This window comes from Parasteatoda tepidariorum, chromosome 9 (genome assembly GCF_043381705.1).
Source record: "Parasteatoda tepidariorum isolate YZ-2023 chromosome 9, CAS_Ptep_4.0, whole genome shotgun sequence".
In the NCBI taxonomy this organism is placed as follows: Eukaryota; Metazoa; Arthropoda; class Arachnida; order Araneae; family Theridiidae; genus Parasteatoda; species Parasteatoda tepidariorum.
In genome coordinates this window covers 46,070,984-46,084,979 of record NC_092212.1, presented here as the reverse complement: position 1 = coordinate 46,084,979, position 13,996 = coordinate 46,070,984, and the positions used below count along the sequence as shown (strand labels likewise).

The 13,996-nt window shown below is 31.5% G+C and overlaps 1 protein-coding gene across 1 annotated transcript in view; it reads left to right on the top strand.

The window, feature by feature from the left end:
• LOC122271263 (uncharacterized) overlaps positions 1–13,908 on the top strand; it is a 21,577-nt gene extending 7,669 nt beyond the window's left edge. Inside the window, exon 2 of the mRNA XM_043051945.2 lies at positions 6,816–13,908. Within this exon, the coding sequence (XP_042907879.2) occupies positions 6,871–13,623 (6,753 nt within the window). The 5' untranslated portion in view covers positions 6,816–6,870 and the 3' untranslated portion in view covers positions 13,624–13,908. The remainder of the gene's footprint in view (positions 1–6,815) is intronic.
• The last annotated feature ends 88 nt before the right edge of the window (positions 13,909–13,996 follow it).

Genomic DNA, 13,996 nt, shown 5'->3' with positions numbered 1-13,996 from the left:
TTTTTACTGTTACAAAATGCGAAGAAGGAAATAATTTGTGCCCCCCCCCCCCAACAAAACGCGAGAATATCACCCATAATATTAGAATAAAAAATTATGACATGTTCAATTTAAAAAAAAATTATATAGTTTTTTTTTTCTTTTTGTAAACACTGCACTTTTGTTGTTTTAAATCAGTAATATTTATGTTTGTTATCATTAAAAGTATCACGCAGAAAGATATTAGTACTAGAGAGTTTTATCGCAGATAGCTCGAAAAAACTCTGTCGCTGGGCCATTGATCTAAAGCTGAGTGGACTTCAAGCCAGAGCTGGGCGTCGATTACAGTAATCGATTGCAACTATAATTGATTGCAAATAATTACTGCCATATAATCAATTACTTGTAATCACGATTACAGATAATTGCGATTACCAGTAATCATAATTTTTTACTACAATCAGAGTTAGGCAAAAATGAAATTGATTACATTTTTCGATTACAGTAATCAATTACTTATGATCATGATTAAAAATTTTGATTTCAACTGTAATCGTGATTACAATATAATCAAAATATACTATTACACGTAATCGTGGTTACAAATAATCTTTATTACATTAAATTATGATTACAATTAATCAAAATATGCGTTTACAAGACTATTGTATAACAATATATGATTATATTTTACAGTAGATAGTATAATGTATCGTATAATGATATATTTTGTACGTATTTACATACAACGTATGTAGGAATGAAAATAACTAAAATGTGCGTACATATGTATTTATCTGCATATGTAGAGACATTTTAGTTACATACACTTATATTATATGTATAAAATATATGTATGTAAGTATATATCTAATAATTATGTATGGGCAAACAATGTAGACATGTACATTTGTACACGATGAATGTATGCATTTTATGCAAACTTGTGTATGTAATGTATTTCCATGTTTATGTACGCATATATTTATAAGTACTTGCTGTTTGTACGAGCATACATACATTGTTTGCATAATGTATGCCCCATGCACATATCAACAATATATTTATATCTTATGCATCTAAGTACAATGCATGAATGGCCCATGCATGTATGTTCAGTAGGGTGGCTCTTTTGTTGTTCTTTCTGTTGTACTCTTTTTCTGAAAACTTTTGTACTCCTATCCGATAAAATCTGTGAATTATTTTTTCTCAGCACAGTCAACCAATCACACATTTTACAATTGCTAACAGCAATGCTTGTCGACAAATCGTTATAATTAATGCTAATTTTCTCGATTTCATGTTAACCATTTGTAACATATTTTAAATTTTAAAAAAAGGTTTTTTTTAAAAAAACCAACTATATGTTAAGATTTAATTTTACTGTTTTGTTGGTATATATTTGATTTTTTATTCAAAATTCGATTTTTATAGTAATCACAATATCGAAAGTTCAAAAATAATTGCATTCCAGAGATGATATTTCCACAACTGTTTCTCCTTTTACCCTAAAAAGCTGGCAAAGATTAAGGAATGTATAGGAAACATGTTAAATGATATGTAAACATAAAATATAAAAATTTTTTATTCATATGTGTTTATTAGGAAGAACGAAAACGAAACTTTGTTTTTTTTTTGTTCTACACTGTACGAGTACAAGTTTCTAGTTGTAATAAAAAAAATTACTAACTCAAAATACCATGTGTTGAAATTGGAATTCTTTAAATATTTTAATTTCAAATAAGAAAAAAAAAGGAATAAAATTACAATAATTGTATCTATTTTTTTCTTGAGAGTATGGAACAAGCAGGGCCGGATTTAAGTTTGGCGAGGCCCCAAGCTACTGAAAAAATGGGGCCCTTATAAGTTCAATTCTATTTATATACACCCGAGGAAAACCGTCATTTTTTATTGTTGAGTATTAACATTAAATTATTAAAAAAATTTCTTTACGCTACATTTTGCTTTGCTGCTCAAAATCCATAGAAAATATGCAAGGAGTTAGAATGAAATACAAGAAAATGCAATTTGATAATTAGTTTTATTCTTTTTATGACCACCGTTGAAAAACTGACTCAATTTTTAGTTTACAACTACCCATGTTTAACTACGTAGCCTTGTAATTTTGAACTCTATGCAGAAGACAAGGGAACTTCTGGATCAGTACTCAGAGGTATTGATTTGTTATGAGAACTTACTGGACTTTGTGACATAGATTTTATTTTATTTTCCAATTTTATTGATTTGCTTAAATTTAGTCATCTTTAAAATGTAAATAGCAATCGTAATGTTTGTGTAAAAAAATGGAAATAGCCGTTTTTCCTCATATCTGCAATGATTAATGAAAAGCAACCACGAGGGTTAGTGAGCAAAGTGAACAAGGGGCGGAGCCTTCTAGTTTTTTAAATAATTGTTAAATTATTAGTTTTACATGCATACTTTAAAAAAAATAAGAAAAACATTTTTCAGTATAAAGAAATAAAATAAAAAAAACTGTCATCAGCTGTAATAGAAGCCACGATCTTACAGTTTCGTGTTAGATTTCATAATCTTCAGCCCCAAATATGCACACCTACCTTGCGAATTTTTTTTATAACTTTTTTTTTTAAATTTAATGAATTAAGTCATTTGGATACTTGACATTCTTGATTTTGTCGAAAATGTCCGGATATGTCCTTGATGTAAAACTCTTAGACTCGTGTTTTTCCCCCTTCAATTTTGCGAAAAAATAATTTTTTTTTAAAATTTGAGGTGTCAAAATAGAAGGCTGTCCTAAATTTTGAGAAAATATATATGTTTGCATGCGACAATACAGTACCTTTTATGAAATGTGAATCATGATACTGACCACATTGAGAAAAGAAAGTATGGTCAAAACTATTAGAATATAGTAAAATTTACGGTATTTATGGGAACACCGAAATACAGGATAGAGTTTTTCAATATTGATCTGGTTATGACTTCTCATGAAATTAACATAATAAAAATATAGTTTTTTGCCATGCTGTGGTAGTNCTGAATCTCTTAAAATAATAATGCTAATTCAAAACAACATTATTTAAACATTTAACTTGAGATATTGGTTTAAAGAAAATATGATCACTGAATTTTATAAAGAGCACTGTTTAGATAAAATACAATATAAAATGACTTTATATTGAAATGTAAATTCAGTGACTCATTAAAGTGTTCTTACACTTATGATTTTCAATGAAATAAGACTATCCATTAATTAAAACAAATATTTCGGTATGGATATTTAATGTTAAAAAAATATATTATGATCTTAGCAAATCTGAATATTTTTAAAGAAAAACAAAGCAAAAGTTTACTTTTAAGAAATCTAGAATGAAAAAGTAACAAAAACTTAGTCTCACAAAAAACATCTTACACTTAAAAAAAAAAAAAAAATCTTCGTCTATCAGTAAATAGGGGAGATTTCCGTATCCTGATCTGTGGCAGAATAATCGCCAAGTCTAGGCAATTTCCAGGCAGAGTCCCGCGAAAATCATCACAGAATGGGACCAACTCAAAATGTATTACTCGTAGCCACCCCCGGGTATATGAAAATTGCAAGTTTAAAAACTATTTGGCACCTTGGCGATTGTAGTTGGCGCAACAGATCTAGATACGGAAATATCCCCAGTAAATATTCTAATTTTTGTTAAATTAACATTTAGTAGAGTTTCTTTTCACAAGAATAACTTTTATGAGTCAGTAAATAAATGTATACTCGTTCTGAAATATTCATTTTAATTGATAAATAATGCCCTATTTTAATAAAAGTTATAAGTGAACGAACACTTTTGGGAGCCACTGTAAATATAAAAACGTGTTGATTTATAATCACCTGGAATGATTTTCTTTTTCTTAATGAAAATATATTAAGCACACACACTACAGATATCCAAGGGTTTTTTAGTCATTCTGTAATTCCATTTTTTCAAGATGATATATTTATGAGGAAAAACACACGCTAACCTGGAAATTTTAAGATTTTTACCTGGAAAAATCAGGGAAATTTGAAACCTCATTGGAGATTAAAGTAAATTCAACTACTGTTCAATTAAAGTTATGTCCCATGCATGCATGAACCATGCATATATGTCCCATGCATGCATGTGCCATGTATGTATGTCCCATGTATGAATGTCAGATGGATGGATGTACAATTTATTTATGAACAATATGTATGCATATATGTACAATACATTCATATATTCTACATATATTGGACAAAAATCTTAAATACAAATTTTGCATGCGTACATACATGTTATCCAAATCTACGCAATATGTATTTATGTCGACTAAATCTATCCACAAATGTACAATACACGTATCTGCGCGCATTGTACATGCGTATATATACTACATGTATACATATGTACATAAATTGTATGTACGTATTCATGGATATATTATACATTGTGTGTCTGTCCAGTGAATGTATGTACAATATTTATGTCTAAATATGTATGCAATGAAATAAATAAAATATATGTAAGTGAAGTGTAAAAACCACTGATAACGACTCAAGCAAGTTAAATTACAGAATCGAACTATATTTAAATTTAGTTGCCAGCTTTAATTGCTCTATATCAATTCAAAATTGTTAGAATAAAGAATAATTTTCAGGTATTTTCTTAAAATGCTTGACTCGACAAATTTATGTATTTATAACATTGCACAGTTCATAGAAAGTTTTAGATGGCAAAAAAAAGAAAGAAAACTGTAATTTCAAATGTTGAAATAATATTTAGGATTCGTTGTCATCGTTTGTTTTCGTTGATAATCGTTTGATTTCCAAAACTATAAGAGATTGAGTTTTATATATTTCAGAACAAATTTTAAAACAAACTTTAATAACTTTACTGTTATAAAGTATAATGTAGTCACAATGTATGTGCATGCATATATTTAAACATGCGCTTGTATTTATGTATACGTGCATGTATACGTTGTATGTACATACGTACATAAACAATTTTTTTACATCCATACATTACATGTGCATATGTATTACTAAAGTAAATAGATATGTACATACATACATATATGTACATACGTTGCGTGTACAAACCATATATATATGTACGAGTAAACGTACATGAATACATACATGAATTTTATTTACCCAATTATGTACGCATAGGGTACCTATAAACAACATTCTTACATATTGTACGTATATGCATTACGTATATACATATATGCATACGTATATAAATTATTTTCACTTACGTTCATACATATGTTGTCTGTGTATACGAGCATGCAAAATATTGCATTTGCACACAAACTAACAAACTTGCTTAGATGCATTACACATGCCTAATTATGTGTAATAAGCATATACGCATTGTAATATATATATTATTATATAATTACAAACGTTCAAACAACGTTTGTAAATACATTGTATATGTATCTATATGAATCACACGTATGTACGTTCTATGTACATAAAAATATGTATCCCCATACGTACTTACATAATCTATTCATATACAGTATGCAATCGTAATTACTTGTAATCGTACAGTTGGATTACAAGTAATTACAATTACTCGTAATCATGATTACATGTAATAGTATATTTTGATTGCCAGTAATCATAATTACCCGTAATTGTTTCTGTTGTGATTACTTGGAATCACGATTACAATTGTAATCAAAATTTTGGTGAATTGTAATCAAGATTACAAGTAATTGATTACTGTAATCAATTATTGTAATTATGATTACAGCTGTATTCAAAATTATAAAAAATTGTATGATTACTGTAATTGATTGTTGTAATCCTAATTAAGGCTGTAATCAAAATTATGTTATCTTGTAATCACGATTTCAAGTAATTGATTGTTGTGATCATAATTACAGCTTTGGAAACCAAATATGTTATCTTGTAGTCATGATTACAAGTAATTGATTACTGTAATCCAAAAGTGTAATCGATTACATTTTTGCCCAACTCTGTTTCAAGCTACCACTGAGGATCGAACCCCAGTTCCTCACAACAATAGCTCAGTGTCTTTAGCTAGTCATCATGGCTTTTAAAAATTTTCTTTCTAACAATTGTATTAAATATTCGTTGAATGTAAAGAAATTCATAAATAAACAGTTTTCGTCTTCACGTTGCCAGACACTGTTTTGCATTCACACATCAAAATTTAAGAAAAAAAAAGGCTACAACCGGATAAGGAAACATTTTCAACCTACTTTCAATGCGTGCTGCCATTTATTAATTTTAAAAGAAACAAATACTTAATAATTTTAGTCAAAAAATTATTACTGTGGATTTAAAGCTTAAAAATCGAGTGTAAACCATCTTTAAAAGCAAATGGGTTTAAACTATTACTGAAATGAATACGCGTATTATTTGAAAATTAAAAATAATAGGAAAAGAAAACCATTGAGTCGGGTTTGGTAATTTAACAAATTGTTATATAGACAAATAAAAATAACTTTAAAAAAAAGAAAAATTTAACAAAGAAAAATGCAACCAATTGAAATTGTAACGCACTGCTTTGTAACTTATGAAAGTTTTCAGTTCATAACTTGACGTACAATATTATTGTACTAATCAGTCCTAAATTCTGTTAGCAACATTTTTGCAACTGTTGCATGTTTCAATCAAACCTCTTGAAAGGCTTTTTTTTACCGTGAGGCAAAATTTGCATAATCAAATTAATACTTTTCTGGTAATTCTTACTTTCACAAAATGCCAAGTACTAAAAATGAAAGATTATCATTATTATGTCTCCTTAATTTTGCCTTGTTTAGTTGTCTTTTACTTTGTAGTTAAATTTATATAAATTTTTATTAATTTTCAGGACTTTGTAACAAGATAATAAAACATAATAATTGGACGTACTTATGAAAGGTAGAATGGCTGAAAACTGCAATAAAGTAAGTTCTACTTGTAACTTTATCGAACTGTTTTCTGATATAGAAAGAGGAATTAGAGAAGATTTAATTAGTATTTTACGCAAGAAAGGTAAATTGGTGCGTTCTTTAAATACTCAGGAGTGGAGAGAAGACTTAAAAGTAGCTTATACACAAATCAATAACCCATTGAAGAAAACAAATGTTGTTATTTTAGCTTGCAAATACCAGAGACTAAATGTTCTTGAATATTTGCTCCACAACGACGGTCATTGGCTATTTACTTTTCGAGCCTTGGCTGGAGGAGAAAATATCAAGCCAGGTGAGCTGGACCATCAGAATCATGATGCATTTTACTACGCCATAAAATCCAGCAAAACTGAACTTCTTGAGTTATTATTATCAAAGTGGCCTGATGACTATTTCACAAAGAAACCGAATGAATTAGAAGATATTTTATCATTGTCTTTTAATGAAATCAAGCTAAAGAACATTCGAATCACGGAACAGATGAATAACTTTGTCGAATATTTCTTGTTGAAATCTTGTTTCTTTCAAGGGAATAAAAATAAAAATGTTAGTAAAAGTTATTCACCGGAAAACATCAAACAAAGGATCGAATTAGTCGTAGAATGCGTTGGTATGTTAAAAACGGAGTATATGGATAAAGAAGCAGATGACAAATTTCTGTTTATTTCATCGTTTATAATTCAGAATATTTCTGTCTTAAAGCGATTATTAAAATTTACCTATGATTCATTGCCATGGGAAGAAATGGAATTCTGCTTAATTGTTTTCATCAGTTTCCTTAAACCAATCGAAAAGGCAAAGAATGAGATAGAAAAAAAGGTTTATGAGTACGAAAAATATTACAGGCGTAATTCTTGGCGTTTCACTAACTGCGTGTTAACCCAATCAACAATCTTAAAACATCTCGGTCACTTCTCTTTGAATTTAGAAAAAGTCGCAAACTTAACAGCTATTAATAGTGTAAACAAATTTCTACAATTCTCGCGCAAAGAAAATATTTCAGCAATCATAAAAACTTATCCTTTATTCGAGGACTTACTAAAAGACTATGCCGCAGTTCGAGACGTTTATTCTTTGGAAGTGATTAAACATTACCTGGAAGTTGCCATAGCTGTGGACTCGAAAAAAACTGACGGGCAATTAATTATCTCGAGAACGTTACAAGTTCTCGGTGAAAATTTAAAGAATACCGTAGAATCACCAAAACTTTCTGACAATACCTGTGATATTTTATTGCTCACCTTAACGAAAACTACAAGATCTATAGTAACAGGATTGCGTAATGCTCTATCTCATGAACACGCTCTTCAAAAACGAAAAGAACTGGAAGGTTTGAATTGTGATTTTTACAGTTCTGTGCAGAACGATTTAAATAAGCTAAATCCTTTAGTCACTGATATTCTACGTAGCTTAAAAAGAAACTTGATGAAGTTGTGTTTACAGAAGCTTGCTGACTGCAATAGCTTAGAAGATTACAAACATACATTAAAATCCCTTCGTTTCGGTAAGTCATCCGATGTTTCTTCTTCAGGCACTTTCGATGATACTTCGGAAATTAAGTTGTTGCAAAAATTAATACCTCAGTTTTTCGACACAATTGGAAGTTTGTCTGCCAGTGAAGAGATTGTTTTGCACAATCTTCAGCAAATTCTAAACTCAAAGACTGAGAACGACTTCGAACGAGCGGTTATCAAATCTGTAAAGCAGTGCCCTATTCAGAATTTAGAGCTATTTTATAATGGAATTATGAACACTATGATTATAGAGGAGAATGATTTTCCAGAACTTAAAAAACTAGCCAAGAGGGATATAAAAAGGTTGAGCATTGACGTCCCAGAAGAATATATTAGACTGATTGCTAATTCCATAACATCCGTTTATGATGCTGTCAAGCTTCGAGTGTCGAAAGACAAATTTTATGAAGTAACTTTATTATACTATAAAATATTACGTGTCATTAATTATGACATGAGCACGGTTACAGGCATTACTGAAATGAACTATTTATTGACAAGTGACAAAAATGCAATGTTTCCAAGGAGAATGAATCATTTGGAAAAGTATCATGAGGAGTTGAAGGAAAAGCTTGAACTCCTACACGATGCAATGGGAAGAATTATTGATTTGAAGGAAACTTCAAGAAAAAATATTGCAGCCGAAGTTATTTGTGAAACAAATTTGTTGATTGAAGTGATTATGTTGGACATCATGTCTATACTCGACTCTTGCAGAAAATTCACTAACAATCCATTTTATTGTGATGGAAATCACCCGATATTAGGCGGAAAGAATTTAAGAAATCATTTGGCTCACGGCAACGTATTAAACGATGTTCTTTTTAACTCAAATATTTCAATACTTTTGAATGCCAAAATATTTGTGATGGAAGATGTTACAAGTTGGAAAAAGCAACTTGACCGAATCGTCATTGGTAATCCATCAAATTTAAAGCTTAAGTTTGAGCAAAACTTAGAAAAGCTAAGCAACCAAGCAGAATTGTTCTACGCTTTAGCTTGTGGTGATCTCGATCTCGCGAGATCGTGTATTGAAAAGGGTGCCGATATCGAAGCCAGAGATATAAATTTATGGACAGCCCTTCATTACGCTAGTCAAGCGTCAAATACAGTAACTTTAGAATTTATTATTTCCGAATATCCCGGATTATTTTTCAAAAGTATAGAAGAAATGGATGTCGAGGGCCGTATTCCTTTACACATCGCAGCCTTTAAAGCTCGTAAAAATAGTGTAGAGGTTCTTCTGAAAAATAATCAAATCTCCATCAATGCAAAAGATGTCTGCAACAAAACTGCTTTGCATATTGCATCGCAGGTTGGTTCCGAAGAAGTAGTTGAGGTATTGCTGAAAAATGGAGCAGACACGGAAATTAAAGATATGTGTGATTATGCACCTTTACACTTTGCTATTTGCCATAACCATGTCGGAGTTACCATCGAACTGTTGAAGAAAGAAAAGAATGTCGACGACAATCTAAGTAGTAGTGCTTGCACGCCTTTAATTCTTGCAGCTGAGAAAGGTTTTTCTAGCATAGTGACGTATTTGTTACAAAAAGGTGCAGATGTAAACAGGAAAAATGATCTTAAAAGCACACCTATGCATTTAGCTGCTGATTGGGGCCATGCCGAAGTTCTTAGTATTCTGATTCAGAATGGAGCAGAAATAGACTGCCAGGACGATAGGGGAGTAACTCCTCTCCATTGCGCAGTGAGAAATCGGCACAAAAGTTGTGTTGAAGTGCTGTTGAAAAATGGTGCAAAAATTAATATCCGAGATTATGTTGGACGCATACCTATACATTTTGCGACATATTTGGGAGAGCAAGAAATAGCGAAGAACTTACTGCGATTGGGTGGATCCTTGAATATGTGGAATTATCAAGGTTGGACAGCATTGCATTGTGCTGCGTATAGTGGAAATGTTGATTTAATATCAACTTTAGTTGATAAGGGCGCTACTATTAATGTCTGTACTTTCATGGGTCTGACGCCTTTACATATTAGTGCACAGTTTTGCAATAATCAGGCTTCTAAATATCTCATGGAAAAAGGTGCCGGCATTTCTTGTAAAGACAAAAAGGGTCGAACACCCTTGCATGTAGCATCGGCATCTGGTGATGTGGAAACTGTTAAATTCATTTTAAAGAAGAAACCTAATGCTGTTAATGACGAGGACAAAAAGGGTTGGACTGCTCTTCATCACAGTTGCTTCAACAATCACGGTTGCATTGTGAAAATCTTAATTGAGGCCGAAGCTAACATTAACAAACAAAACAACGAACTTAAAAGTCCTTTACACTTAGCCGTAGAAAATAGTAACTATCAGATAATTGACAGTCTTACGAAACAAGTTGGTTGTGAGCTGTTGAAGGATTTAAATGGGTGCACACCCCTGCATTATGTTGTCAGGTGTGGGCAAGAAAAATTATTCAAACTCGTCGCATCAATTTCGAATGATGTAAATGTCATCGACAAATATAAGCGCACAGCTTTGCACTACGCTGTGGATTCTAATCAACTGAAATCAGTTAAACATTTAGTTGAAATGGATTGCAAAATTGATGCAATCGATGAAAATGGATTAACAGCTTTGGCTACATCTGTGAAATATCATTACATGGATATTGTAAACTATTTGCTTAAAAAAGGAGCAAATCGCTATCTCAATAATGGAATGATTTATTTTTTAGCCATTGATTGTGAATATAGAGATATTCTGAATGTTTTATTATTCCCTAAACATAAAACTAAAAACGTTTTAATGAAGGAAAATATAGCTTTGCTGCAGAGAGTTGCTGCTGTCGGCAATGTTGCTATGTTTCAAGATGTAGTTACTCTAGGACTGGACGTAAATGCTGTTACAGGCAGCGAACATTTGTCTGCGCTGCATATCGCTTCGGAAAGAGGGTGTTACGAGATTGTCAAACTATTGGTGCAAAAGAATGCAGACGTCAATATTAAAACTAGAAAAGGAGATAATGCCTTGCATTTGGCGTTAGCAAAAGGACACGTAAAAATTGTCTGGCTGCTCCTTGCGAAAGGAGCCATTTATGACACACCAAATAGCTTTAATAGAATCCCTTTAGAATCAGCTGTTTTATCCAAAAACTTACAATTAGTCAGGCTGTTTATCGAGAAAAAACAACTTGACGTTAATTATACTAATGCCAACGGTCATACTTTGCTTCATCTTGCATCTGAAGTTGGGAGCTTTGAAATTGCTTCATATCTAATCAAAAAAGGAGCAGATGTCAATGTTTTAAATAAAGAAAATTTAAAACCCATTCATATAACAGTAAAACATGGAAACCTAAGTGTTATGGCACTCCTATATAAATATATGTCATTGAATCAAGCTGCCAACACCGTGCATGTAGAATCTTTACTACATTTCGCTGTGACAGAAGAAAAATTTGAGCTAGTACAATACCTTATTAGTAAAAAAGTTAATATGAATTCTTCAGATGATGCTGGGATCATGCCTTTGCACGTCGCCGCTGCAAGGGGGAACTTCGATTTAGTTAAACTTTTAGTTGAAAATGGATCATTTTATGACTTGCCTGATCACTTAGGTCGAAAACCAATCGATTTAGCTAAAACATCAAAAGTAATAAATATTTTAAGAGAAACAGAAAATTTAATGAAAGCAGTTAAACATAATAACATCTTGATGGTACAGCAGTGCATTCAAAATGGCGCTATTGTAAACGCCTTAGACAAAAATAATGCGTGTCCTTTAATTTTCGTAGCATATAAAGGTTATTTGGAAATTGCCCTTGTATTGTTGGAAAACAAGGCGAATCCCAATACAAATGGAAAGAATGGATTTACACCGCTACATTATGCTTCTAAATTTGGTCACATAGAAGTCGCTCAAATTTTGTTAAAGTTTGGTGCAATTTACAATGCAACATCTAATAATGCTAAAAGCCCTGCTGATCTGGCTACAAATTCAAAGATTTATAATCTACTCAACCTGATTGATCGATGTTTTAAAGAGATTGAAGATAGGAAACGTAAATTCCTCGCAGTTTTGAAAAATATTAAAGATGTTCAGACAATGGCAGCAATCATGAATGCCCGCAATCAGAATAAAAAAACATTAACTACCGCAGCACACCACTGCAAATTTCAGGGAGCTGAAACTCTAGAGATTTTATTTTGCAATTTTGCTTTCAGGCAAACCGCAGCTCATGCCTTGTATCTATCAACCGACAGAAAAATATTGAACCCTAGGTGCAATAAAGTTTTTGATCTCCCAATTGTTCAAGACAAGTTCATACATAAGCTTACGGAGTCATCAAAATACCACGAAGCCTTACTGATTTGTACAGATTTACTGGAAGATTATAGAAAAATGTTTGGAAGTGATAACATTGTAGTTTGGGTAACACAACAGCACATTGCTTTTATATTACATCAACTTCAAAGGTATCAAGAATCTCTGAGACAATTCCGTGAATTATACGAGCTTCGTAAAAAAGTGTATGGCATGTTTCATAAAGGTAATTTGGATATAAAGAGCTGGATGGCATTAGTTTTACATCGGTTAGACAGAAACGAAGAAGCCCTAAAAATCTGTGAACAAATTTATGAAAAACAGAAAAAGATTCTTGGCGGAAATCATTTGCATGTGCTACAGACTGAGATTCACATGGCTTTGGTGCTTAATGCACTTGGTGAGCATGAAAAAGCTTTAAAAATGAGCCGTTTGACGTACGTTAAATATAAACAACTCGCTGGCTCGAAACATCGCACAACACTTGTAGCTCTTAACAATGTTGGCATTATCCTATTAGCGAAAGATGATTTAGACGAAGCTCTTAAAGTCTTTAAAAAGGTCCATGATGGCAGGCGTGATGTTCTCGGTTCTGAACACAGAGATACCATAAGAGCCTATCAAAATGTGGCGAACGTTTTGCGTCAGCAAAAACTCCTTAAAGAAGCAGAAAGAATATTTGAAAGCATTTTAGTTTATCAAGCGTCGAAGCTTGGTCTAGGTGATATGGAGACAGTTTTTACGTTACTACACCTAGCCGAAATAAATTACGAATTGAATAAATACATGAAAGCGGAGAAATTTTACAAGGAAGCCTACATGACTATAACTTTAGTTTTGGGAGATGATCACTTTTTGGCGAAATTAATCAGAATCAAACTTCATTCAATGGAAAAATATTTTGAATATACTGATATGGGATTCCAAAACTAATACAAATGTAGAACTTAATGAGAAAATCGGATACTTTGTTAAATGTAGCAGTCTTTTATTTTATCTGCGTTTAATTGTTTTAACACTGTAATCCACAATTTAGTAGAAAAAAAGTTTTTTTTAAGTTAGTTTATTAATCGCATATAAAAACATGTATAGTTATGTAATTATTTTTACATTTTTATTCAGGTTTTATACTATATTTTAACCCTGTGTTTATGGCCATTTTTTTTAAAGATTTGCAAATGGTAAAGTTTACAACTCTATTTTCATTTGATTTAACTAAAACTTTTACAATCTGTGTACATTAGAGCAAAGATAGTCATTAATACTTTTCAGTTAAGTTCTGAATCTGTAATTTTATTTTTGGACT